The 26,402-nt window shown below is 43.3% G+C and overlaps 4 protein-coding genes across 6 annotated transcripts; 2 read left to right on the top strand and 2 right to left on the bottom strand.

The window, feature by feature from the left end:
* Positions 1-1,723: 1,723 nt before the first annotated feature.
* LOC311359147 (lens fiber major intrinsic protein-like) lies at positions 1,724-3,243 on the bottom strand (the record flags this gene model as incomplete). The annotated part of the gene is made up of 4 exons (XM_084479118.1): positions 1,724-1,953; positions 2,081-2,161; positions 2,351-2,515; positions 2,884-3,243. The coding sequence occupies 4 exons, from the start codon at positions 3,241-3,243 to the stop codon at positions 1,768-1,770; spliced, it is 792 nt and encodes a 263-aa protein (XP_084335244.1). The 3' UTR covers positions 1,724-1,767.
* Positions 3,244-5,555: 2,312 nt separating this feature from the next.
* On the bottom strand, positions 5,556-8,553 carry LOC311359151 (prostaglandin E synthase 3-like). Of its 3 annotated transcripts, none has more exons than XR_014638169.1 (9): positions 8,406-8,553; positions 7,594-7,707; positions 7,190-7,259; positions 6,996-7,094; positions 6,802-6,891; positions 6,669-6,725; positions 6,553-6,580; positions 6,272-6,358; positions 5,556-6,118 (listed from the first exon to the last, which is right to left on the bottom strand). XR_014638169.1 is itself a non-coding variant. In XM_084479121.1 (8 exons), coding segments are annotated over exons 1-8 (480 nt in total). In that variant the 5' UTR covers positions 8,408-8,553; the 3' UTR covers positions 5,556-6,338. The 3 variants fall into 3 exon arrangements, 1 of the variants encoding a protein (XP_084335247.1); XR_014638170.1 differs by having other exon boundaries at positions 5,556-6,114; XM_084479121.1 differs by having other exon boundaries at positions 5,556-6,358.
* Positions 8,554-11,166: 2,613 nt separating this feature from the next.
* dtx3 (deltex E3 ubiquitin ligase 3) lies at positions 11,167-16,393 on the top strand. Its single transcript, XM_084479116.1, has 4 exons — positions 11,167-11,787; positions 12,380-13,197; positions 13,565-13,782; positions 14,539-16,393. The coding sequence occupies exons 1-4, from the start codon at positions 11,775-11,777 to the stop codon at positions 14,612-14,614; spliced, it is 1,125 nt and encodes a 374-aa protein (XP_084335242.1). The 5' UTR covers positions 11,167-11,774; the 3' UTR covers positions 14,615-16,393.
* A 1,934-nt stretch (positions 16,394-18,327) lies between these two features.
* Positions 18,328-20,036, top strand: LOC311359150 (putative E3 ubiquitin-protein ligase DTX3). The gene is made up of 3 exons (XM_084479120.1): positions 18,328-18,937; positions 19,325-19,542; positions 19,871-20,036. The coding sequence occupies exons 1-3, from the start codon at positions 18,629-18,631 to the stop codon at positions 19,983-19,985; spliced, it is 642 nt and encodes a 213-aa protein (XP_084335246.1). The 5' UTR covers positions 18,328-18,628; the 3' UTR covers positions 19,986-20,036.
* Positions 20,037-26,402: the final 6,366 nt, after the last annotated feature.

The following is a 26,402-nucleotide window of genomic DNA, read 5'->3' as shown; positions in this document are numbered from 1 at the left end:
TTTCATAATCAAGGTAAATCTTAAAAAAAAGAAAACTTTACACTGTACATCACAAAGCCTTTCCATTAGAAAAACAATTTGAAGGTCAACAAAAGTCGCTAAAATTAAAACTAAAGCTGGAAAAATCAAACTAAAAGCTAAAGAAAAGAAAGCGGAAAGAGATAAAAGCTTACACGTCTGGTTTGGTAATTGCTTTGTTGAATGGCAACTGTTGTCCCAGTGTCACCTTCCTCTTTCCCAAAATGATACTCCTAGCAGCATTATATGTCCCTTCAAAAGAACAGAACAAAATGGCCATCATGTAAACAAAGGAAGCAAGGGTAAATATGGAGGGGATGCAAAGCCAATGTGAAGCTTCACCTTCAAGTTTCATTCACTCTCGTCTTTAAAAATACAGGCACGCATTTCCAGTAGAATCCAAAGATGTTTGTTGATCTCAAGGTGACCCCTGTCAATTAGAGAGGGGTTCATTCAATCTTCTTAAAATGTAAATCAATAGAAGCCACTGGAAGAATTCACCGCACTCTTATTTTAACCACATGAACTGAAATAACTAAAAATAACTCTTTATGTTGTCAAAAAGAAACACAATCCAGTAGTAAAGCTAATTCCACATTAAAGTGTGTTGAATTTCTTTGTTTTCTTCCATGGCATACAAGCAAAAGGAAAGGCAAACCAACTGTCACACACCTGTACATGGATCTATAATAACCACTGATCTAATCGCTAAAAAATGACATTATCACAAATGCTGCATAAATCATACTGATTTGGAACAAAATCACTGAAATCCATATAATAAAAAAAACGTCAAGTAGCCAAATAATTCTGCGGTAATTGTGTAAACATTTGAAAAGGTATTAAAGATTAAGCTCAGAAACGACCAGATGGTTGACTGATTTGTGTGTTTATTTTCATATAAATGTGTGTGCGTGCCCAGAAGTTGCATTATTTATGTAATTATGGGAATTGGATCAAAAGGCTTAACATCATCCTATCTAAAGAAGAGATCCTTATATCCTTAAATACTGGATGTTGCGCTGGTTAAACTAATAAGTTAGCGGGAGGCAAGGCTGCATATTCTCTCAAATAATTGCGCGTTAAATTAAAACACAAAGCATCGAACAAATATGATGTTTTGGCCACAATAGCCTCAAAATAAAAACTGTTGATTGGAGACAACCACATACAGCCACACACGCACACACACAAACACACACACGCATGCACGCACACGCACGCCCTCAACACACGTAAAAAAAATGAAATATTTGCAGTCAAAAAAAACCTGGAAACTTCTGGAAAGTAAAAAACATGATAATTTACCCAAAGATGTTGGAACAAAACGAAAACTGGATAAAAACTGGAAAACACATGCAGAACGCATGCAGAACTGCCCTAATGTAGCATCACTCCTAGCAGATAAAAGAGAGGTTGAAAGGGAAAGACAGAGAAGGGGGTGAGAGAGAAAATTGGATCAATCATCGGATCAATGTAAATGTTCTTTTTTTGGGGGGGGAGGGGGGGGGGGGGGGGGGTAACAGCATAGCTTGACTACTCTGTAAAAGACACCAGGGGTCTAGGTATGGCCATTGGTGGGTCTGACATAGGGGGGAGGTGGAGGTCTTTATGTCGAGCCATGGGGGGAGGGGTGGGACGACGTTTGAGGATGGATGGGGCAAGGAGCTTTAGAGTGTGGGTTGATAGATGGATGAAGGTCGGGGGGGAGGGGGTTGTAAGAAAGTGGATATCTCGGTGTTCCCGGGCTTATAGGGCCTGGGTCTTGAGCTCGATGGGGTCCCCCCTGGGGTCCTGCTGGCCCTCAGCCTCTGGGGGCCGGGTTCCCTTCAGCGTGGCCAGCCTCTCGGAGAGGTTGCGCATGCGGGGGAACAGCATGAAGTCGTACACCAGAGCTCCCATGGCTCCACCGATCATGGGTCCCACCCAGTACACCTATGGAGAGGCACAGACAAACAGGACGGGGATAGACAGTTAGTGAAGTCACTGGGTTGCAGTCTGCCCCTCACCTACATTGGACATGTTTTTTTGGGGGTGGATGCTAAATCGAGGAATGTCCTACCCAGTGGTTGGCGAAATTCCTGACCAAGACGGCAGGGGCGAAGGACCTGGCTGGGTTCATTCCTGCTCCGGTGTAGTACATCTGAAGAGACGGGAACACAACCAACATCACGTTAATAATGGGAACCAAGTGACGTGTGAAAGCAAAGGGGTTCCGATTCAAATTCCTGCATTCTGTGCTTCCTCGACACCTTCTATCTGCCGACAAGATCTTTGTTTTCAATCACAAGACTAAAAACGCTTCGCTGGCCTCATACAGCCGCCAACCTACCCCAAGAAGATGTCCCATGAGCACAGAGAAGCCGATGGACAGTGCGGCAGAGCCTAGACGGCCGTTGCGCCTCTCGTCGGTCACGGCGAAGATGCAGATCACCAGCTGCATGGTGAGGAACACCTCCATGGTGGTGCCCATGCCGAGGCTGATGCCTGGCTGCAGCTATAGGAGGACAGAGGAGCAGAGGAGGACATGAGGGAGGAGATCACAGACTGGTTGGATGTAGGGCCTATGCCGTCATCATATTGGATGTATATGTGTGACACAGGCCACATATTTGGATGACCTCATATGTAGACCATAACAATACTATAGTAGTTAATAACAATAATAATGTCAAATTGCATTGCGTCATTTTCCCCTCTGAAACTCTTGTAACAAGCCATGAATGTGAACATTTGATCTGATCTATGGCATTTAATAATAATAACGAGTGAAAAAGTGTCTTGACAGCGTGTGCGTTTCCTCAGAGCGACAGTGTTGGCGTGACAACCGCTCGAGCCCTGGGACCACGGAGACGGCCCTCTTACCTTGTTGAGTGCCAGGTTGCCCCTCATGTTGTTAGGGGTGACGCCGTACAGCACCGCGGCTCCGGCCAGGGCTCCCAGACACTGGGCCACCATGTAGAAGAAAGCACGGAACAGGGACATCTGGGAGCCGATCAGGTAGGCAAAGGTGACCGCCGGGTTGATGTGTCCTCCGCTGATGTGGCCGATGGACTGGATGAGTGTGGCCGCGGCCAGCCCGAAGCAGAAGGCTACGTGGAGAACGTTGTGCGGCCCGGTGGTCCAGCGCAAGGCTGCGCCCAACCCGAAGAACACGAAGAACATGGTGCCATAGAACTCGGCGAACACAGCGCGCCAGAACGACATGGACCGGAACTCCCACATGATGATGAACCAAAGAAAAACAATGGAGGGATGGAAAGGTTGCAAGAGACTCTTCCGAAGGAAAAATCTGATGAAAGGAGATGAGTGTTCTCCTTTAGAATAAGCTCCTCTGGTGGGTCTTCTTGATCACTGAGGATGGAAGAACGTTGGAAAACAGACAGCACGCAAACTACGACAAACTGTTCCTACAACAGAGACTGTCTCTCTAAACCCGAGTGGGACAGCACGTACACTGCTCCACATACAACTCTCTCTACGCGTGGGATCCACAGACTGGTCAGGTAATGTGGCTGTGATGCTTTTTTAATGCAGTCTGTCATTCATAGAGAGCTGCTGGTCGGTGCGGCGCGGTCAGCCTCTGTGCATCTATGTATACCAACCCTGCTGGTGATTAGTAGAATAACATGGATAGATAGACAAACGTTAAGCATGTCCTGCAGACATTCAGCCTCTATGCCAGAGCAGGGGGAGCCGACCGGGCTTTTTATAACGGTCTCGGGCCATGGCCACTCCACCGAGCCCAGGGGAGGGGTCACCGCACAATGCTCCAAATCAAAACAAAATCCCCTCTAGTCTGTCTGCCTGACCTCTCTCTCTCTCCGCTCGCACCACAGATCACCCTGAACATGAACTAGCCCCCCATCCCTACAAAGGAATCGACACATGGTAACCCCCTGCTCATGATCTCGAAAGCCCCCCCACCTCTAACTTAAATTAATACATGGATATGAATTAGAAAATAAAGGAAATTTGGCAGACTGAGGCGCTTGGACCTGAAGAAAAAACGTTGATTTAATTAAAAAGTATTTTTTTTATTAAAGTTGGTATTACAGTGCTAATACTCAGTGCAATGAGGTTGTGATTATTATTTGCAGTGCTTTGAGGTGAGGGATGTGAGCGGGGACTACATGTGTGAACTTGAGACAAACATGGATCTGGTCCCTTTATCACAACTTCCTTCAAGTTTTGAAAGTTATATGCAGTGAGCATGTTATTGACTATGAACTAGTGGATTTGCACAGAACCTCTATAAATTGCCATACAATTGACACAACAAACACGATTGACACAGCAACACCCGCAAACAACTATTTCACAGTATATTTTACCCGATTATCATAATAAACAAATCACATTCAACATAAAACTGATCACCACAATTGAACTTCTCCATTTCTCGATTTATGTTCTGTATTGGGGTACAAGTGGTTTCGTGGCAGCAGAACTGATTAGGCAGAGATTTACATTGTGTGTTGTGGATGGGCTCAGGGCAGATAAAGCGGTGGAAAATCCATGCTTGGAGAGGAAGAGTGGGGCAGCAGACCTGGCATTGAGCTTCTGCACTGGCGCATCGCGCTGACCAGGGCAGCACACATTAGCGGTCGCAGCCCGTTGAAAGGATTATGCTGTGCTCAACGCTTTTCTGCTTTTAGGCAGCGAGACAAAGCGCTGGTGGTCACAATTTCTGCTGCTTTCTATGATCTGTTTGTCTTGCCGCTACTGTTGAATATAAGAGTTCCCTTACCAATGATCCACAGTGCTCACAGCTCTACCGTGCGACACTGTCTGTTGCCTACTGGGCCTAGGCTCCTGGTGGAAAGCCGTCACTGAAGCTGTTTAAATGTAGGGGTATTTACTTAGTTTATAGAACAATAAAGATAAATAGTCTCTATTTTAGACAACCCTGATGTTGTTTTATAGACTAGGTTTTTTCTTGATTAGAAGTGAGGTAATTCATCTCTTCATAGACTTTAGGCCTACTTAATTGGTCAGTTTGAGTATCTGTATATTGTCATAATTGCGATGGCACCCCAATCGCTGCTCCAATCAGCGGTAAGCCACCTTTTGTGGGCGTAAGCCTGTTCAACCGGAGGGGTTTTTAAAAGATGCTTGCATTGGGATTTCCCTGTTCCCTTGGGCCAGACTGCTGACCCACGCACAATCTATATACTCACACACACCTATCACTACTATTGAAATACAGATACCTATACCTATAATTATTATCCAACTTTGATATTGGCCAAAGCAAAAACACACAGTGATATACAGCCAATATCAAAGCTTTTTACAGTTCAGTTTAATAATATAGGACTTCCTATAGGACTACTCAAATAATAATCACTTTGAGAACTGCGTATGTTCGTAAAATGACAGGAAGCATTGTGTTGTGGAGGAATTCCTCAGTCACAGCCTAAACGTTTCAAACAATGCTTACATTTGTTTAGAAGACTATCATAATAAGGACGTTTATTGTGTCAAAATGAACCAGTGTTAAATAAGGTGCTTAAGAAAAGAGAAAAACTTTCCAATGTTCTTCCAACAAGTTTATTAAAAATATGTAGTCAAAAACGTCCACATTATTTAACAAACTCAATATTTATATTAAACACATTATCCCGGATTTCAAAACATAGCTGTGTGTTGCTCAAAAAAATATTTGGTTGGATTTATGCTAGGATATTACTTTTCTCAAGTTTATGGAAGTATTTTCCTTTTTTTGCATATGCTATGTCAATTAATTGCCCTAATATTCTGGCATAGACAGAAAATTAAGGCAACTCCATAAATATTGCCTGAACTGTATCTTATCTGTTCCACAAACTGAACACACAGTAAGATGAAAAGGTGTATTCACTTTTTTTTAATTTTAAAATGTTTAATATAAATGAATGCTGTTTTAAATAACTTAGTTACATACATTTGAAAAACTCAGACAAAATCTTGTTAATTGAACAAAATAATACCATGTCAGATAAAACAAAGATGGAGAACCCTTGATTACAAAAAATGCAAATTTGCATTTCAATTGAGGATTCCAAATCCAGTTGTTGTGTTAAGGAACCTTGACATTTTTGATCTGTAACCTTGCTGTCTTTGCCAGGAAAAACCATAGAAAGGGGTAAATTACCTAAGACATTCAAATAGCTAGTAATTAAATGAACAGTGTAATTAAACAAATTTGTCCGTGCAACACTGGATGTCAGTGCAAATCTGCATCCAAGATATGCATACGCATGTCACTCACATCAAACTGGAGACAGGATTTTCCTTGAACGCTTTAAATTCTATAGAAGATGCCATCCTACCGTTGACTACTCAAGGTCTGGCATTTCTGTAGAAATAACAGAATTACTTAGTCAGGAAGAAAATCCCAAGCAGTGTGCATATTCAACAGGAAAGTAATTCTGGCATTTCTGTAGCAATAACAGAATTACTTAGTCAGGAAGAAAATCCCAAGAAGTGCACATATTCAACAGGAAAGTATCATTGTCTGACAAAGGAGAATACTGTTTTTATTGAACTTACTTCCATCACCGCTGTCTGCAACACCATGCTGTAGAACAAATGAAAAAAGAAGAAGTGAGTAACGACTTTGAATGCAATGTCACAGATAATTAACTCTTATTCATGAAGGGCCATACCTCTTCATCTCCACCGTCCAGGTCTGGTAAACCATCCCCTCCCATGGTGTTCATCATCTGCAGAATAGAGTCAAGATGAAACCGACTCTTCACACCCTAAATGCCGGATACTGGACCACTGTAATGCCCTCACCTCAGAGAATTTGTCGAAACTTGACAAATCTTCATCTGAGTCCTCGTCCCAGTCTTTCCAATTATTGAAGTCAACACTGAGCCAGGTGACCTAAATAAACAAGTTTTGCCGACAATTACTGAGTTTATAGATAGAGAAAAGCCTGAGATGTGGAGAGGGTTTTTGGTACAAAAAAGGTACAAACAAAAGATTACCTTCGCCTTATCTTTTGATAGCCGTGGCCATGACTTCCCTGCCACTGCTTTCTTTAAACAACACAACACGGACCTGTCTGTTCGCCTGTGTTTGGATTCCTGCGATCGAGTGAGTACAGGGTGAGGAAGATACACAACACAATAGTCACAACAGTACATATCCAAAACACTGTAGAAAGAACTTGCAAACCTACTTTGTGATCAATGTCCCCATAAAGATCCAAAACATTTTGGTGTTTCACTTTTTCCGGTCCACCGAGACAACTGTAAGATGCAAGGCACACATGATTAGTACTCTGCTATTCATAGTTATTATTTTACAATTAATGATTTTACAATTATTTTATTTTACAATACCAGAGACTGTGTAAAGAGATGACGTGTGCGTCCCAATCTACGTTTTTATATTGGTTTAATTTGGGGAATTATGTTTTGAAGTGACATTTTATTACAGTGTAACAAATGTCGTTACAACTATAAATAAAAACAATCAAACAATCAAATGGATACTTAGGATGTTTACCAATAACATAAAAAATATTATTTTATTAATAATAATAATTAAATGTAAAGATTCTTTTAGTTTCCAAACTCTTACCTAAAGTTAATGCTAGACTGCTCAAAACTAACTTTGAGATCTTCAGTGTCCCCAACACAGAACTCAATGAACACCGAGTCCCGTCTGTCATACCATTTAGCTGTTGCAGGCTGCCTAAAGGTGGTAAGAGAAAGTAGATTAACCTCAAGGAAAAACAAAAATCATAGACGATCAAGTGTCTCTAGATACAATAACTATAGAGCATACGAAGGAGGAATGCGCTAGTTAAAGAGTTAGTTTTGATCCATACAAGCAGCATACAATTACGACCTCAGAGTAGCGTCAGAATATACTACTTGCACAGGATATCGCTTCGGTTTAGATTAGCCTACGCACCAAACATCTGTTAACGCATTTATCTAAAAGTAACCCATCTCCGGTTGATTTTCAAAGTGTGCTTTGCACATTGCACCACTTTCCAGTTAACGATACGCAGTCCCATCTCCCATTCCGTTCTACTCCTATCCTTTCCTGGCATGACTAATGTTAAACGCTTTTCATGTTACTGTAATCTAGCTTAAAATAGCTAACGTAAGGCCTGTACAAAGGTCAGTTTTTTTTTTTCATATTATGGTGCAAACGTGTACTTTTTAAGTATTGTGCTGCACAGGTTCAACACACAATGGAGACAACTGACTGAAGAAACACGGGCAGTAGGTGCGCTGTGTGCATGCTACATGCATTTCTAGACAGCTCAGGTTGCAGGCAGCTAGCTTAGCTCAGTGGTGGGTCCATATGCGCTGCGACCACCCGATCACCACCGGTAGCAGAACTTCTAATAGATGGCAACAAAAGTATAACCCCACACTTACATTCTCTACGTTTATACTTGATAACCTTCGCAAACGACCACAAGGTATCCAGGAGAAGTGACAGTCACGCACTGGGACAGTATTTAGAGGACAAAATGCAGATATAAACTATAAAAGATGAGATAGTCTTCTTAAACATCGCGTTGTTTCGCCGTTCCCGTGTGACGCATATAACAGCACTGTCCACTAGCGATGGGTTAATTTATAACAGTCAATAAAAGTCCATGTTTAATTATTATATAACTATAGCACAATTACAAAGGCAAGTGTGTTTTGTGTTTCCAAGGAAGCGGATTATTTGACCATGTTTATATGCAATACCCTTATGGCTTACCATAGCACTTTATTGTATAACTGTAATCTGTTATTTTACCTGATATGTCAAATACAAATAAAATACTTTTTCATGGACACGGTATAAAAAATGTTAAAGTCTATAATGCTTCCCTGTAGTGCTTCATGCCACAGCACAGACCTAAAACCCGCTACAGATTTGGAAGAAGTACTTGACCTAGATACTGCCATAGCGAAACCGGAATCTGGAGGGGGTTTATAATGATGAAGAAATCAGGGACAAGTGATGACAAGAACATTTGAAGTTCCTCCACAAAATAGCTACAGGGCATCCAAAAGCCATCCTGCTCTGGTGGAAGAGCCATGCAGCCTCTTCAGACAGTAAGGAGAAGGCAGGGACGACATGATCCAAAAGGGTCAGAGCAGGTGACTGAGGGCTTTTCTGTAATCACCAGAAAATACACAACATGGCAAATCTCAAAAGCCGGGAGAACGAATGCAGTGCCAGGGCACAGTAGGGGATGTGTCGGTCAACAGGCAAAACCTTCTCCATTCTCCTCCAGCTTGTCAACAGTTTCTCTGTGCCTTTAGTTACAACGCCACACAGAAACTTAGCCCATACGGTCGGGAGCTGTCACATGCACATGGTGCTATGGTGGGATCTGACTTCTAGTGCCTTCTAGTGGCTCTCTAGGTGTTGATAAAAAAGCAGCAGCAAATGACAGCAGGCACATGGAACCTTCTAGCACAGGCGATTCCAATGCAAGAGAGAAAGCAAAAACCAGTAAGCATTCAGGGATTCCCTGAATAGTATGTACTAATAAGAGAGAGTGTCTTCTCTTCTCTTCTAACAAATTGCTACATGATGTCCTCCCATATTTGGGCTGGGGAACACAGGGTATGTAGCTGGGCAGGCACATGGTTGGGTGTGCCTGAATAGTGCCAGATAGCTGAGGAATACGTCACGGTTGGCAAAAAACTGTATTGTGTGTAAAGTGTGCGTATCATTATTGGATATTAGAATTTATAACACCCATGCATGGAGCAGAGAGTAGCTGGGAATATAAGGCCATCCAGTGGACCACAGGTAGAGAAGTACCAGAGGGGTGTGTGTGTGTGTGTGTGTGTGTGTGTGTGTGTGTGTGTGTGTGTGTGTGTGTGTGTGGGGGGGAGAGAGGCAATGAGAGAACGGGTCAGACACTTGGGCTATATAGAAAATTTGATTTGATGAATAAAGAATGCTGCCCACAGGCTACTGGTTGCCACCAGTAGAGCTTTAGGTGAGGACATTTGAATAACATTTGAATGTATCTGGATGAAGAATAGCTGGCAGGATAGCACACAAGACAGAGTGGAGAACGTCACGGCCTGAGTCTATGTACAACATTATGTTGCAGTGCAACATAAGTTATGAAGAATAATAGTCATACAGAAAATTGCGACTGTTTCAAATTACTGCGTTTCTTACACAATTTCAGAAAGAGGAAATAGCTCCTCCACTTTCAGTTCATGTGATTCATGTGATTCTGCATACCTTGGAATGAAAGAGAAATAGATAGCTGATAGATTTCCAGGAAACAAAAACTACTCTAGCTTATTGTCGTCATGTGTGAACTTAGGCCTACATTTCATTTTGTTTTGTTGACTTATGGCGTTCAAAAGTAAGGTCTTGTCTTATTGTCTTGCCATATTTAATTGATTGATCAATCAATATCCATATTCATTGATAAGTATACATTAATGCATGGCTTTCTTTATGTTTATATATCAATATATATAGAGACTGAAGTGAATATATAATCAGTGATAATATAAATGGATAAGATGCAACCTGTTGCTCTACACATGAGATTACATGTCACATGATTTCCCTTTTCACACTCTTAGGTTGTTCTATAGGCTCGTTTTAAAGCCAACTAAGTAAAATGTTTAATTGAAAGTAATAATATGGGAGTTCTTTTAACCAGATTTATATTGTCTAAATATTAATTATATTGAATTGTTCTTCACCTCAACAATAAAAACGAGGAGCACTTTTTAGCACTGGAACATTCAAGTGTAAATTTAACTATAAATCATCTCCAGTTCCTTGCAGATAGCCGACAGCTATGTATATGCAAATAATGACACTGTCGTTAAATGATAGACACGTTAGCCTAGTTTCTTCAAAAGCTTATGTTAGAAATGTAGCAATATTGACGCTGTCTGAAGTTGCATAGCACTATAGACGCATTCGATTAGGCATGATCTCATGATAATAAAACAACCCAAGATATTATTTCTACATTTGTATTTCAAAAGAAACCGTGGAAATTCCCACGTATTACAGTATCACAACAACAAAGTGTGATTCAGATGGTATTCCAGCCAATCGGGTGAGTTGTATGACGAACTTCCTGGACGTGCTTTTTTTTGGAAGAATCAATTACATTATCAGTTATTCTTGACGTACTTAGCAAGTGCATCGTTAGCAAGCAGGCTAACGTGGGGACACTTGCAACGTGGAAAGGGGTGATTTATCTCTATCAAAAAAGCTGTGAAATAGCATGCGTGCTTCGTGCCAGATAAGGATAACTAGGGGGTTTATAGCTTGAGCCCAAGGACGTACGAGTAGGCGAAGTAGTCGGACGAGACTGTGGTCGCACTGGGTGTAGGACGGCGATGGCTTGTTTACCCCGGCCAGGGATCATGGATTTGGAAAACGTACACGAAATGACCAGCGGTTTCGACTCGATAGCATGTCGTGACTACAAAAGAAGTCTTCTCCGCAGATAAACTGCAGTAGCCTAAGCAAAAAGGCCTCGTCCGATGGAGGATAATAGTGCTCTTTAATCCGAGCACAGACCTCCGCTAAACTGGCAGCCACCAGCCGAAGCGAGGGAATCAAAACACCAGAGGAATCACGTACATTGTTAACGTTTCACCGTTAAAGAAGTGTCTCGTTTCAACTGGCCGGGAAATTGGATCCACAAAATATGCCATTTTTGGAAAGCGTGTATTGCACACCACACAGTCCATCGGGTTTCTTCATTATTTCTCTTCATCAGGAAGCTTTTATCGCAATTAAGGGGATTTATGGGATCGCAAGGTAACCAATATCTAATAACCTGTTTTTATTCAATACGACTGTCAATTTGATGCTTCATTTAATGACAACTGTGTTGGATAAAATGTAGTTCCCTTTGTTTACAGTCCGCATTTCTGAACAGCTGATACGTCCTCAGCAATGCCACGACTCTGCCTGTTGTATGGCTGGATATGTGCACCGTTCATTTCTAACCCTTGCACACTTTCACGGGGATCACTGTTTAACTACCAATCAATTATTTACTGTGGCATTAGCAACAGTGCGTTTAAAGCCCGAAACTAAATGTATTTTGCTTGTTGTCGCCTGGTCCTGTTCAACGAATGGAGACCAAGTAGTCCCATCCGTCAAAAACCAATTAGACACATTTCTGAATTTGATAATGTATTTACATGAGAACAAATGATTGCATTGGGACCATAAATTGGGCCAAGTCATTCATGTATTAGCATACATGTAACATGCTTGTGTTACCGTCTCTCAATTTAAATTCTGCATTTGTATTTTCTCAGAAAACTTTTATATATCTTATTGCAAGTAGCTTCCATATAATGTAAAGGGTTTCAACTAAGCAAACTGTGTGTGTCCTTTGCAGTTTCATCTGATGAGATGAGTGTGCGTGCTGGCCAGGGTAGTGATGAGGTGCTGGTGTCTCAGGCGGTGTGGGACTACCTGGCCGCCGCTGGGCGGCCGTGGCTCGTTGACTTCCAGGACAAGCAGGGCATGAGCGCAGGCATCGTCCGGCGGGGTGAGAGGGGGGGCTGCTGCGCTGTGAGGCTGCAGCCCGTGGATGGCTCCAGGCGTGCCGCCCCTGGGGGTCTGACGGACGGGCTCATCTCCAACGAGACCCGCAAAGCCTTCATTGACTTGTGCCGCTGTGCCCGTAAAGAGATGAGCAAGTTGGACGGCGGGCCCAAACGGAAACGGAACCTGAACCTGCTGCCCTGCGTCAGCGTCCTGGAGCCCAACAGTAGGGAGGGCGGTCTCCTGGCGCCGCCGCCCCCCCAGCCCCGGCGCTCACAGCGGCAGCAGCAGCAGCGGTTCCGGAGGCCCACTGATGAGGAGGCGTGCGTCATGCTCCACGAGGTGAGTGACAGGAAGGACCTGGAGCCCGGCATGGCGGCCCGGGGCGACGCAGACGCCAACAACGTCTGCTCCATCTGCATGGGGGACGTCGTGGAGAAGACCACCCTGGAGAGGTGCGGCCATTCCTTCTGCCGCTCCTGCCTGGACCAGGCCTTCAAGGTGAAGAAGGCTTGTCCGGTGTGTCGGCTGGTGTACGGCCAGCTGATCGGGAACCAGCCTGCCAATGGTTCCATGGTAGTGGAGAGAGACCCAGACCTGGAACTTCCTGGACACGAGGGCTACGGGTGTATCTGCATCATCTACAGCTTTCCCCCTGGCCTGCAAGCGGTGAGGAGATGCTGACTTCACTTATTTCAGCACTTTGGTGTTTTCTTTCTGCAATTCTCTGTTGTATTTTAACCCAAATAAAGGGTGATTATAATGTAGTTATTTTTAGCCTTTGTTTCATATTTACGCCAGATTCCACTATGCCTTAAATCATATTATTTAATCAATTAAATCAAAGAATGACTCATAACTGTGAACAGCAGCACCAAGCAATCTGTTGTGTTTTATCTCAGCCAGCAATGTCGGTTTTTTGACAGATTTCCCATTCAAATTGCTTCTGTTAGGCTTGTACTTACTTAATCCATACATTCAGGGTGTACTTTGACCAATGGGTGAAGACCAACTAGTTTGTTGTTTTCTCTTCCAGCCAGAGCATCCAAACCCAGGAGTACGGTACCCAGGAACAGACCGCGTAGCCTACCTCCCAGACAGCCCTGATGGCAACCGTGTGCTGGGCCTGCTCCGGCGGGCCTTCGAACAGCGCCTCATATTTACCATCGGTACCTCCATGACCACTGGCATGCACAACGTCATCACCTGGAACGACATCCACCACAAGACCTCGTTATGGGGAGGACCCCGCTGGTGTGTGTGCGCATGCATGGACAATGATGAATCTGTAAACCACTGTAGGGTCTGCAGGGAATAGACTGGCCTGAGTTATGTTAGAATGTTTCAGGGTTTCAATAGGAGGACGAGGCCAAAGCACATTTGCTTAGACAGTCTGACCAAAATGAGAACCAAAATGACGTCTGCGGTGCAACTGTAGGCATCCTTGAGCAAGATGAATATCCCCTAACTGCTCCTTAATAGTATCTATCACAGAATTATACTCAATATATAATGATATATAATTATATAGTAGACACCCTACACATCTTCCGCCGCAGACTGAAAACAAATCTATTCAGACTGCATCTTGGCCCACGAAAATAAGAAACTATATTTCTTGTTTCTCCTAATGTAGCACAGTAAGCAGTTTGCTTATTTGATTAATCTTATGTACTTATGCACTTTTTTGGTTCTTCTTAGTTGAATGCATGTCGCTACTGACATAAGCGTCGGCTAAATTAATGTAGTGTAACCTAATGTTGTTAACTTAGTAAGTGCCTTTCATAATTTACTATTACTTTAGTAATTATTAGTGTCTTATTTTACATATACATCACATGCAAGTACGTTGGAAGACGGCTACATCAATAACCTAGCATTTTCCGAATGGAAGTGAAAAAGTATATCAGGCTTAAATAGCAACATTTTAATCACGTAAATATTCTATTCTAAATAATTCTTTCTGAATGTGCAGACTGATGAAATTTTGACTTTCACCTCTCCCGACAGTTTTGGCTACCCGGACCCAACGTATATGGTTCGGGTCACGGAGGAACTTCGGGAGAAGGGCATCACAGCAGATTGACCCCCTGGGAAGACTATGACTGTGTGAAACATTTTCCCAGAACTGTTCCTGAGCTGGACTTGATGAGGCTACAGGTCTCGTTCGGAGACTGCCCCCGCAGGTCCTCGCAACCGAGGTCAAACTAATTGTCCTCGTTCCTCTGATCCTTCACCTCCTCCTTCTCTTCTGGAAGTGGAAGTTCACCCTACTTTGTTTTGAAGGGAATCCTTTGGAGAGCAGTGCATTCAACCTGTCACTGTTTGCAATAGGACCACTCTAATGCACTCATTTACTAAGTCTTTTTCCATGTTCACGGTACTCATGTTTAATTAAGGATATCTCATTTGAATGTTTAAAAAACAAGTTTATTGGTGTATTTTTAAGGGGTAACTTCCCAGATGGGAAAACATTTTCAAACATCCTTCGTGTTTGTCTCACCAATAAGGTTTGTTGAGCAAGTCTCTTTTTTTTATTATGAATTGCCTGTTATTGTTATAATAGTGCTGAGGAGCACTGTGGCAAATAGGTAAGTCATTCTTTTTTTGTTTTGTTTATAATAGTCTAAAGCACTCACAGGCACTTTGGGATAGGAGTATGGTTGACATTGAAAAAGTCCTGCTTTCTGCTTCCGCTCCGTCGAAGAGTGCTCAGGCCGGACATGGGTCCTGCGCGGCCACAAGCTGTCGGCTTGGCCACACGTTGATGTCACTTCGCTTGGAGCTCTTCTTGTCTGCGTTTGATCTTCCTCATCTTCTCTCTATCTTTTGCGCGGAGAATGTTAATTGATGTCTAATTACAGCACCTTGGGTTGTGTCTAAAGGAAAACCTTCCTTAAGTTCATTTTGGGTTCTAAACCACGGAGATGTGTCCCAGGATGGAGCCACAACAGTTCTGTTTCAGTAGTACCACGAGATCCTTGACTAATCACTACTTCTCGATTTATGAAGATGTCAAACGTAAAGGGCATAAAGACGACCATGAAAAACCAAATCCAAGGCACAAATGCTCTTTAATGATCTATGCCGATGTTCCCTGTCACGCAAAGGAGGGGGCGGGGGGCAATTGCCTGTGGATATCTCATTTTAAATGAGACATATGAAATATGAGTACTGATTTCAAATAAACACATTGCAGGAACAATTGGTAATACATAATTGGTTCTTTGGCAAATTTATCTCATTCGTGCCTTTCTTATATTCGATTTTGATAATATAACAAAATAAGCATGTATTACTAATGAATGGTAAGCAGTTCAGGTGTGCATTGGTGTTATTTGATAAGTTAACAGCATTATCCTTGTTGCTATTCCCGGCTTTCAGTATAGAAGTACATAGTTCATGATTAATATATATATACTGATGTCTAAATTAGCTTTTTACTCAAACATTCATGTAGTCGAAAAGCTATATAGAAAAGCTAACAAACCTAAAGTCGTATGTGTGAAGGTGCTTTGCAAAGGTACAGAAACATGCTTGCAAAACTGACCGTTTTTTTCTAGATACCAACATACAATAATATATTATTTATCCATCACAACAGATTTTATTTTGTTATGGGACCAATTCAGATATTCTTGGGACACAGGATTGTAGTTTACTAAAGCTACCATGCAAACATTTCTATGCAGTACATGAAAGTGGCCAGGGGGGGACAGTTTGAGAGATTGCACATTGCAAATTGATTGTTGAAAAGTGAGTTTTGCTTTTCTAATTACGTTGATTCGTACTTGGTCTGTTCTGAAATTCAAAACAATGTGCTTTACATTTTAATACTTGAATAAAAGTTATGTTCTGTTTCCGATTACGTCTGCTACTAGACATTTTTCTATAGGAATTTTGCACCATATTGTTGATGCGGCTGGCCATTTATTTTATGATATATTCACCCAATTACTGCCAGTAAAGATATCTCAATAATCATTGGCATTTGAAGTTTGATAAATGAATGCTCTAGGTGGGACATAGGGCACAATTAGATCAGAGAGGTAGGAGGGTGACAGGCCATGGAGTGATTTAAAAACAAATAAAAGCACCTTAAAATCAACTCTAAATTTAACAGGTAGACAATGGAGTGTGGCCAGAACTGGGGTGATGTGGTCTCGTTTTTTAGTGCCAGTGAGAAGACGGGCAGCTGAGTTCTGCACTAGTTGCAAGCGCCTAAGTGACGCCTGGTCGATACCGATGTATAGTGAATTGCAGTAGTCGATTCGTGAGGAAATAAAAGCATGGATGACCATCTCTGTTTGAGGGGGAGGTAGGGCTTAACCTTAGCAATAGTTCTCAGTTGGAAGAAGCTTGTTTTTACAACAGAGCTTATTTGCTTATTGAATTTAAAATCTTTGTCAAAAATTACACCAAGGTTTTTTACAAAGGGATGGATGTTGGCACTAAGTGCAACTAAGGAGCAGGAGGATGTGGTGGGATGGTGGTCAAAAATTATGATTTTGGTTTTATTTTCGTTGAGAGTGAGGAAGTTGGCGTCCATCCAGGACCTGACATCATGTAGGCAGTTAAGGAATGGCTGGAAAGCGTTATTGGAATTAGATTTAAGTGGAATATCAATTTGGACGTCATCGGCATAGCAATGAAAGGCCATGTTGTGCTTTTCTAGAATAGGACCTAAGAGCAAAATATAGAGGAGGAATAAAATAGGACCCAGTATTGAGCCTTGGGGCACTCCACAGGAGAGGGGTTGCAGGTGACGTTCTCCAAGGTGGACAGAAGGTTCTATCAGAAAGGTAGGCATGAAGTGCCAGGATCAATTAATGTTTTTTTTAAATTTTATTTAACCTTTATTTATCCAGGTGAGTCCCATTGAGACCTTTAGCCTTTTTTTCAAGGGAGCCCTGACACAAAGATATTGCACAAAAAACAACAACATGAAGCATAAAAACTGATCACTTAAGACATTACACAAAAATACGACAAAACATAGAATCACAGCACGTAGACATTGCACAAAATTTGACAAAACACAAAAACAGAGCACAGAAGAGACAGGTTCAACAAAACATACTTAACACTGATGTAGACACAGGTGAAGTTAATCAGATTAGGCTACTTGAGATGGGTCAGGCTGGAGGTCTAGAGTACTTCAATGTAATAATATAAATATAAAATAATAGATATGCCTTCTATATTTGATCTAATGCATACAATATCATGAATGCATACATAGTTCACCCAGGCATGAGCCTGTGTAACCCCAGTGAGAATTTAACGAACAACCCTGGAATGACTTTTACCAATTGAGCTAGCATAGGCCTACATACAAGACATTGTTAATTGCATACACTTTCGCTACAGCAATTCGTAAATGAGCTCGCACATTCCTTCCTCTGTCGCACCAACCAGACCAGAGTGGCAATACACTTTATAGTAGTTATGTTTGGATAGGTAGGGCCAATTTCCTTTGTCCAATTATTCTGTCCTGTTCCAAGATTATTAGGCGAAATGTAGGAATAATTGGAGCCTCTACTTTGATTGAGACATTTCGACACAAAATCCAGTCAATGATAACAGTGGAACTGCGTTTGTGAAAAGCGAATCGCATTAGATGTAATGTCTACATCCAATCCAGTGTGCATTTGATTTGTCTGTCAAGCAGTTCTGTGTGGGGGGTAATAACACATGACACTGGCTCATTGATGCATAAGGATGTGCATGCTGGGCATAGGGCGTCACTGTCAAACTTCCGCTTGTTTAGTATCTTGGTGCCCGCCTCCTGCCGTGATGGTCAGCGATGTCAGTGTTATTACTTCTACTAACGACTCTACATCTAGGATGTAACTGATGTTTTCTTACAAAAAGTATTTATTTATGTATTTCAAGTGAGTTTTAATTGTCTCGTGTAAACAAATATTTAGACACGTAGCGATATCAAACTCGTGCCTCGAAGCCGTAGGAATCCAGCCCATCGGTGATGATTTGCGGTGGAACCCAGCCCTTACTAAACTAAAATAACATACAACAGCAGCCACACACCAACTACACAAACTGGTGGAAGCGGTGGCGCTACCGGGCCCAACCCGAGAAGATGGAAACTACATCAAACGGTCATTCTTCCATGACCACAGACGTCCGCAATGACAACTGTCCCATATGTCTCGATGCAATTCGAGACAAGAAAACTTTAAAATGTCGACATTATTTTTGCACTGAATGTATCGACTCGGTGTTCAGGTACAAACCCGCCTGCCCTGTATGCAATACTTTCTATGGGATTTATCATGGAACACAACCGCAAGGCACCATGACGGTGACGCGGAGCTGGCAATGTTTACCCGGCTTTGACAACTGCGGAAGTATCGCTATTGAATACAGATTTCCACCAGGCATTCAGGGGGTGAGTTTGAAAGGGAGTGTCTGTCATGCTTATGTTCTTGGAATAAAGAAGTCATGTCTCGCAGTTTAGACATTACCGTCTAGACGTTCCAGAGTTTCGAAAAAGCCTTTTTAGGGAATTGTTGAGCACCCCCCATTGACAGAAGCCTACACACGTAATTTACTGTACACAGTTTGAGTTATCAGACAGAGCTGACCCTGGGAATTTCAGGGTCATATATAGCCAACAAATATAATTCAATAAAATATACAAATGAATAAAGGTGCATTAATAGGCTTCCATAATTGGAACAACCCTCTACCGACCCAAAATACATACATAATAATAACAACCACCACAGGATGAAACATGTCACTCTTCAGCTGTTTGCCTTTTGCCTTTTCACAGCCTGAGCATCCAAACCCTGGAGCCAAGTATGGCAGCACATCCCGAACAGCGTTTCTGCCTGGCTGTGAGGAGGGCCAGAAGGTCCTCCGGCTGCTGCAAGTAGCCTTTGACCGGAGGCTCCTCTTCACCATCGGACAGTCGGCCACCACCGGCCTCGACAACGTCATTACCTGGAACGACATCCACCACAAGACCAGCATGGGAGGGGGTCCGCAGAGGTAAGGGGTGGAGGAATTATTCCACCTTCACAATGAATGCGTGTGTGGGGATTGTGTTCCCTCATTGTGTACCCTTGTGTACCCTCAACCTGATATATCGGCCGATGGTGAACACTGGGCACCGTTGTAATATCGGTGTATTGTGTTAAAAAGTTAGATCTCAGCACCAGTAGGTGACGGGAAAAGGGTCCATATTAGCTGCCCAAGTTTTGGGATATTTCATTGAAAATCAAGTTTGTATTACAAAGCAGAAATTGTGATTGTGATGTTGCTTTAAGTGGCTTTATTTTCTCAACTATTGCACTTGTTGCATCACCTGACTCTGCAGATTTGGCTATCCAGACCCAGAGTACCTGTCCAGGGTTCAGCAGGAGCTCCACCTTAAAGGGGTGACGGAGGATGACGTAGACCCACCGCAACCCCGCATTCAGGACCGTTCATAGAATAGAATAAACTGTATTATCTATCTATCTATCTATCTATCTATCTATCTATCTATCTATCTATCTATCTGTGTTTCCCACAGACCAGGTAGCAATGTGTGGTGCCCCCCTGGGGGGATTGGGGATTGTTGTTCAAGGGGGGGGGGGGGGAGGGGGGGGGGGGTACGGGATTACGGGCTGGCGGAGTTGTTGGGTGGGGGGGAGTTGGTTTGGAAATTTGTTGAGTGTGCGAGCGTGAGATATTTATACTTAAAAATCGCGTTAAAATAAAAAATAATTTAAAAAGCGGAATCAATTTGTGGCGCTCGTTGTTGAATCTGTGGCGCTGCACCACACATTGGTCTATGTATGGGAAACACTATATCTATCTATCTATCTATCTATCTATACAAATCCACCTGTCTGTCTGAACTGTTAATTGAACTGTACATTATCAGTATTAAACAAATTGTACATACCAATATAATGTTCCACTTATATTGAAAACGTGATACCATTGGTTCTATTTTATCGTTACTTGATAGCGTAAATGTTGCTTTTTTTACTGCACAGTTTAAGCCTTGCATATTTAAATTTGACCACAAGAGGTCGCTGTACTCTAAAATACTGACTGTTAAAGCCGCTGCTTAATATGAAGCAACGCCATCGCCTATGTCTCACACTCCCCTCCCCATCGTTCATATTCCGAAGTCGGTGAGAGGAGCAGAGCATCTGCTACAGACGATGAGTCATGTTTTAGGGTTCTCAGGGCAACTTTCGCCGCAGCAGCTATATCGGAGCTGAAAAGATTAACACAGCCTTCGTTCATTTCAGTTGAAATCTCTTGTCTTCCTTTATGCAAAATTGTATATAAAACATATAGGTACTTATATGTGAGTTCAAAATATGTTACAAAGATGTTGACCAGTTCTAAAATGTTGGCGTTCAGTTCATTTTCAAAACAAACTGTGTCTACACAACATAGTATGCAATTGTTACATTTCCTTTAATAAGTAGCACACCGATATATTAAATGCCTGATACAGAGATATACTTAGTTGAAGTTTTTGTGATGTCTTATTTCTCCCAGAACTTTCTCTCTCACTAACCAGCCCTCAGAGACTGCATCACTCCAGTTCAGTTCTATCCAGCCTATTTGTGTGTTTATTTCTTCTTCTTATCATTAATAAAGTTATAAAGTGATATAGTCTATTGACTAGAGTGGATTAACATGAGAGAGAGAAAGTGTGTGTGTGTGTGTGTGTGTGTGTGTGTGGAGAGAGGAGTGTGCGTGTATGTATTTGTGACAGTGGCTTGGCCTCTTTAGAACCCTCCGCTGTGGTGCTGGGGGGTATCTCTGTGTCCCATGGATCTCATAGGCATCTGGTGCTCTCAGAGCCGGACAGGGTCCATCTGGTCAGCCCCCCCCTCCCGCCCACCCCTCACTCCATCCCTCGCTTTCTGCCCCACCACCGCCTCCACCCCCTTAAACCCTTCCACTCTATTCATCGAGCAATTCATTTACTTTTTTTTGTACTTTTTTCATACAAATCGTCAATGTATATTCATGTGTATGTGAGTGTTTGTTTGTGTGTGTGTGTATATATATACAGTATGTGTGTGTGTGTGTGTGTGTATATACAGTATATGTGTATTATATATATGTGTGTGTGTGTGTACATATGTATGTGTGTATATACTGTATGTGTCCCTATTTCTGTGGTGGCCATCTGCTGCTGTGCTGTGTGAATGGGTGAATGGCGGAGAGAGTGTGTGGGGCATAAACAGAATCGCTGGTGTTTATCCTCTATTTGGCTTTCGTATCTGTATAAACCCCACAAATATATAGCCCCACTTTCATATGCTTAAATCTTTGCTGTGCTGCTTAGTGATGGCTTGTGTGCTAGTGTGCCACAGGAGCCTGGGCGTTCACACCACCAAGCCAAGACTGATCAGCTGATGGAGAGAGAGCGAGAGAGCGAGAGAGTAAACAAAATATACTGAGAGCAACCACAGAGCACAATGAGCACTGCAACTGCAAAAATCTGCCTTCAACGCACAGCCTCACACACACACGCACACACACACACACACACACACACACACACACACACACACACACACACACACACACACACATACACACACACACACACACACACACACACACACACAGGATCTTTGCCCAAATAGTGTCGGGAGATGTATTTCCGTTACCCATCCTTCCATGCGATTGCCTTTATTCATGCAGTTTGTCTCTACCCACCCTCCTTCCCCTCTACATCATAATTCCCACAATGCATTTCAATGGCTTATCTCATTAAAGCCCCAGTGCATATGTTTTGGGTTCTGCACTCTAGCCACCCAGCCAGTGGCAGTGCAGTCTCCAGAGTTAGTTCATTCCATTAAGGCTCCATAAGAGGGTGTTGATTTGTGCAACTCCCTGCCCTTCTTTCCTCACAGGCATCATCCCATGCGCTGACATCCATCTGGGCTGGAAGGGGAGGGGGGGGGCGGTGGGGGGGGAGCTCGCTGGGGGAAGCGGGGATGCCTAGCACCTGAAATGCATCCAGCATGATAAATATGTATATAATGATTATGTAGAGTATCGTGGGTGGAATAATCAGGCTTACATGTACAATTCTTTTGACAGCCCTCTGTCTGCATGGGGGGGGGGGGGGGGGGGGGCGGGGGGGGGGCGACAGGATGGGAGGATGATTCCGGAAGCAGCTCTTACACTAAGGGATTGGGATTGGGGCCTGGCTTGGATGGTGTTCATGGTTTCTTCTGACCTACATTTTATGTTTGCCATCTAGTACGGGTGGTTGTTAAATTAGCGCCTTTAACCCGCCTTTAGCGTGTTATTATGTCTATTTTGTTGAGGAGAGCATGTTTGAAAACAGAGGACTGACCCACCTAGGGAGAACAGAAAATGCATAATGGTTGGTTCTCTGTGCTGAGTTGCACTTGAGTGACAGCACAGGGACAATGCAGGCCAACACACACATAGATTTGATATCTGAAATATATCCAGGAAGATGGTGTCATCATGTGATCTGGCTGCAGGGGCAAATTGGAGAGTGTACAATTGTAGTACAGTGACAGGGACACCAAGAATACATGTATGTGTGTGGGTGTGTGTGTGTGTGTGTGTGTGTGTGTGTGTCTGTCCGTGTGTGTGTGTGTGTGCGCGTGTGTGTGTGTGTGTGTGTGTGTGTGTGTGTATGTGTGTGTGTGTGTGTGTGTGTGTGTGTGTGTGTGTGTGTGTAATATACAGAAGTCCTTGCCACCTCTCCCCACTGTGCTCTTCAATAAGAGTGTCTCAGGCTATGGGGAAAGTCCATGATACACTGTCTGCTTGCTACAGACCCCCCCCCCCCCCACCACCCCCCTCTCTCCCTTGTTCTGCCTGGTCATGGATCTACCTGTCTGCACGGTGCAGGGAGTGCAGCCTTCCCCTGCCTTCACTGTAATGAGCCCCAGCCAACAACTGAAGGTGTAATTATATTGGTTGCTGGGGATCCAATCATACATTCCTTATACTTCCTCTACACGCTCCAAGTGTAGAAGATGAAAAAGCTCCGGTGGACTCTTGCTTGTAAGTCACCCAATAGAATTGATAACAAAAGATCGAACCTCTGGTGTTTTATCTGCTTGTTGAATAACGGGCCCAGAGGAGCCTTGTGGAGACATCGCTTCTCCGAACAATATCTCTCTGTTTCAGAAGCAGATCAGACCCCCCGCAACGCTCTCCTCGCCTCTCCTCCTCTTTCCTCCACTCCTCCTCTCTGCTCCTCCTGTACTCTGCCTGCACATCTCTCCCCCATACCTCTCCTGCACTCCTCTCCTCCTTCTTTCAGCCCCTCCTGAACTCTCCTCCTCTCTGCTCCTCCTTTAGCTCCTCTCTGCTCCTCCTTTAGTCATTTGCTCCTCCTATACACTCCTCTCTGCTCATCCTTCATTATCAGCTCCTCCCCCAGTCCTCTCCTCCTCCTCCTCTCCGCTCCTCCCCGTCCTCTCCTCCTCCTCTCTGCTCCTCCCCCAGTCCTCTCCTCCTCCTCCTCTCTGCTCCTCCCCCAGTCCTCTCCTCCTCCTCTCCGCTCCTCCCCCAGTCCTCTCCTCCTCCTCTCTGCTCCTCCCCCAGTCCTCTCCTCCTCCTCCTCCCCGCTCCTCCCTCAGTCCTCTCCTCCTCCTCTCCGCTCCTCCCCCAGTCCTCCTCCTCCTCTCCGCTCCTCCTCCTCTCCGCTCCTCCCCCAGTCCTCTCCTCCTCCTCCTCCTCTCCGCTCCTCCCCCAGTCCTCTCCTCCTCCTCCTCTCCGCTCCTCCCCCAGTCCTCTCCTCCTCTCCGCTCCTCCCCCAGTCCTCCTCCTACTCTCCGCTCCTCCTCCTATACTCTGGATCGTTGTGCCGCAGGCTGTTTGCAGAGCAGCAGCTTGTGGTGAAGGTGTCTGTGTGGGTGCTCTGTGGGTTCTCTGTTCTGCTTGTTTTTTCCTTTTTTTCCCTTGACTTCTTCTCTGTTTACCCAGTGTACACAAATAGGGGAAAAAAAGAGTCATGTTAATGTGTTGATGAGAGTATGGTGTTCATTAATAATAACTTTGGGATGTATATATATCTATATCTTCATATTTATTTTGTATGTATATTTATCGATATAGATATGTCTCATTGATTTATTTCAGATAAAAGAGGCTTGAATACAGATTTTTTTTTTTTTTATGTAGCATTCAAAGATAACCATTCAGCATACATGACAAAAAGATTTATAATGATTTGTACTCTTCCTCAAAGCTAATAGCTAGCATCATAAAAAGGATCCAATGATCCAATGATCTAATGTCTCAAAGGGTAATTTATTTTGTGGAGGTGATAAAAAGCATATATTCTTATTAGCAGACCTTTAAGCTCTAGTTTCTCACATCGAGAAACTTGGATTCTGCAGTCAGAGCCTGATGTGTTTTGAATTGGAAATGCATCCTTTGCTGTATTTGAATCCCGAAACGTCAACTCCTTTATAGAGATAGCAGCATCCAGTGTCAAGTAACTTCAAATATACCTTTATTTTACTAAGATGGTATCAGTTTAGATATACACAACATTGAGTAATTGGCATTGAGTGTGCTATCTGCAAAGGACAACTTCCATAAACTTTAGCATGTATTCTCTTAAAAAACAAACCAAGTAAAAGGAACAGATACAATTCAAAAATGTTGCGAATGTTGTGTATGCAATGTAAAAAAAATACCTCCAACACTGTAACTCTTCTAGCTCTGGAAATAGCTTTTGTTGCAGCAACATGCGCTATAAGTTATTATGCCAAGGTGTAGGATGGAGGAACAAAGCTTGTGGTATCACTGATGGAGTGTGGGTTTGTGGGTTGACTAAGACTCCGACACACATTGTCCAATGTAGAAAACCTTCATAGGCTCCTCCAGTTATTCTATTTTAAATGGATGCTAATAATACAATATTGCATTTGATGCGTACAATTTGAACAGGAATCTCTCTTCTCTTGTAAGACACAAATACATAAACTGTTTTGGGTTGTTCTTCATCCAAGTTGATGTTGTATAGGTAAGTATTTTATAGACTACATTTCCCAGTGCAGTTCCTGTAGCATGTATCTGTCTGAATCAGACATACACATGAGGGGAGTGAGAGGGTGGGTTGGGGTGGATGGGTTAAGTTATATTTGGATGAATTCTATGTGATCACATGGTGGCACTTCTCCCTCACTTAACAACCTCCAGGTTGGGGGAGGGCTCTGTTTGGAAAGTGTGGAGCCACTTTGATAATGTCAGGTGTTTCAATGTATTTCCAGATGATTGGAAGGATTTGAGCCAGGAATTATCAATTTAGAGATAGATTTCAGTCAATTACGAAAGATGCAAGGGTACCTTCCTGACTCTCTCTCTCTCTCTCTCTCTCTCTCTCTCTCTCTCTCTCTCTCTCTCTCTCTCTCTCTCTCTCACTCACTCACTCACTCACTCACTCACTCACTCACATACAAACAGACACAGACACATACAAACAGACACAGACACACACACCGGACACACACACACACACACACACACACACACACACACACACACACACACTCTTCACATTTCCTTCATACAGTTCTACCACTTCTATGACCTTAACTTCTCACAACCGCCTCCATATTTCCCCTACATGGAGCACCACAGCGTATCCGGTTGATTTGCCTGTTAGAAATGCACAGCAGAGGGTTAAGCTCTTCACCCAAAGCCACAGTGATCCCGCTCTAAGCTGCGGCTAAAAGAGGAAAACGTGTGTCCGAACATCACGCAGCAGCCGACTCCTAGGCAGCTTCCGCCTTCGTCGTCACCTCCGTAATCTGTGTGCAAGATCCCTCCACACTGGAGGAGGAGGGACATGATGGGAAAATACGACTGCTATCACACAGTCTAGGTCT

The sequence above is a fragment of the Micromesistius poutassou genome (assembly GCF_964030765.1).
Source record: "Micromesistius poutassou genome assembly, chromosome: 15".
NCBI classification, from domain to species: Eukaryota; Metazoa; Chordata; class Actinopteri; order Gadiformes; family Gadidae; genus Micromesistius; species Micromesistius poutassou.
The sequence above is the reverse complement of the archived record's forward strand: the minus strand, read 5'-3'. Positions and strand labels throughout refer to the sequence as shown.

Excerpts from the sequence above, each read along its gene's own strand:
- LOC311359151 (XM_084479121.1), bottom strand. Across the intron at positions 7,095-7,189 it reads ATGGGGACATTGATCACAAA|GAATCCAAACACAGGCGAAC; the intron begins GTAGGTTTGCAA and ends ACTCGATCGCAG. Across the intron at positions 6,359-6,552 it reads TGCAGACAGCGGTGATGGAA|AAATGCCAGACCTTGAGTAG; the intron begins GTAAGTTCAATA and ends TTATTTCTACAG.
- dtx3 (XM_084479116.1), top strand. Across the intron at positions 13,198-13,564 it reads TTCCCCCTGGCCTGCAAGCG|CCAGAGCATCCAAACCCAGG; the intron begins GTGAGGAGATGC and ends TTTCTCTTCCAG. Across the intron at positions 13,783-14,538 it reads TTATGGGGAGGACCCCGCTG|TTTTGGCTACCCGGACCCAA; the intron begins GTGTGTGTGCGC and ends CTCTCCCGACAG.
- LOC311359150 (XM_084479120.1), top strand. The coding sequence starts at position 18,629 with ATGGAAACTACATCAAACGGTCATTCTTCCATGACCACAGACGTCCGC. Across the intron at positions 18,938-19,324 it reads TTCCACCAGGCATTCAGGGG|CCTGAGCATCCAAACCCTGG; the intron begins GTGAGTTTGAAA and ends GCCTTTTCACAG. Across the intron at positions 19,543-19,870 it reads ATGGGAGGGGGTCCGCAGAG|ATTTGGCTATCCAGACCCAG; the intron begins GTAAGGGGTGGA and ends CTGACTCTGCAG.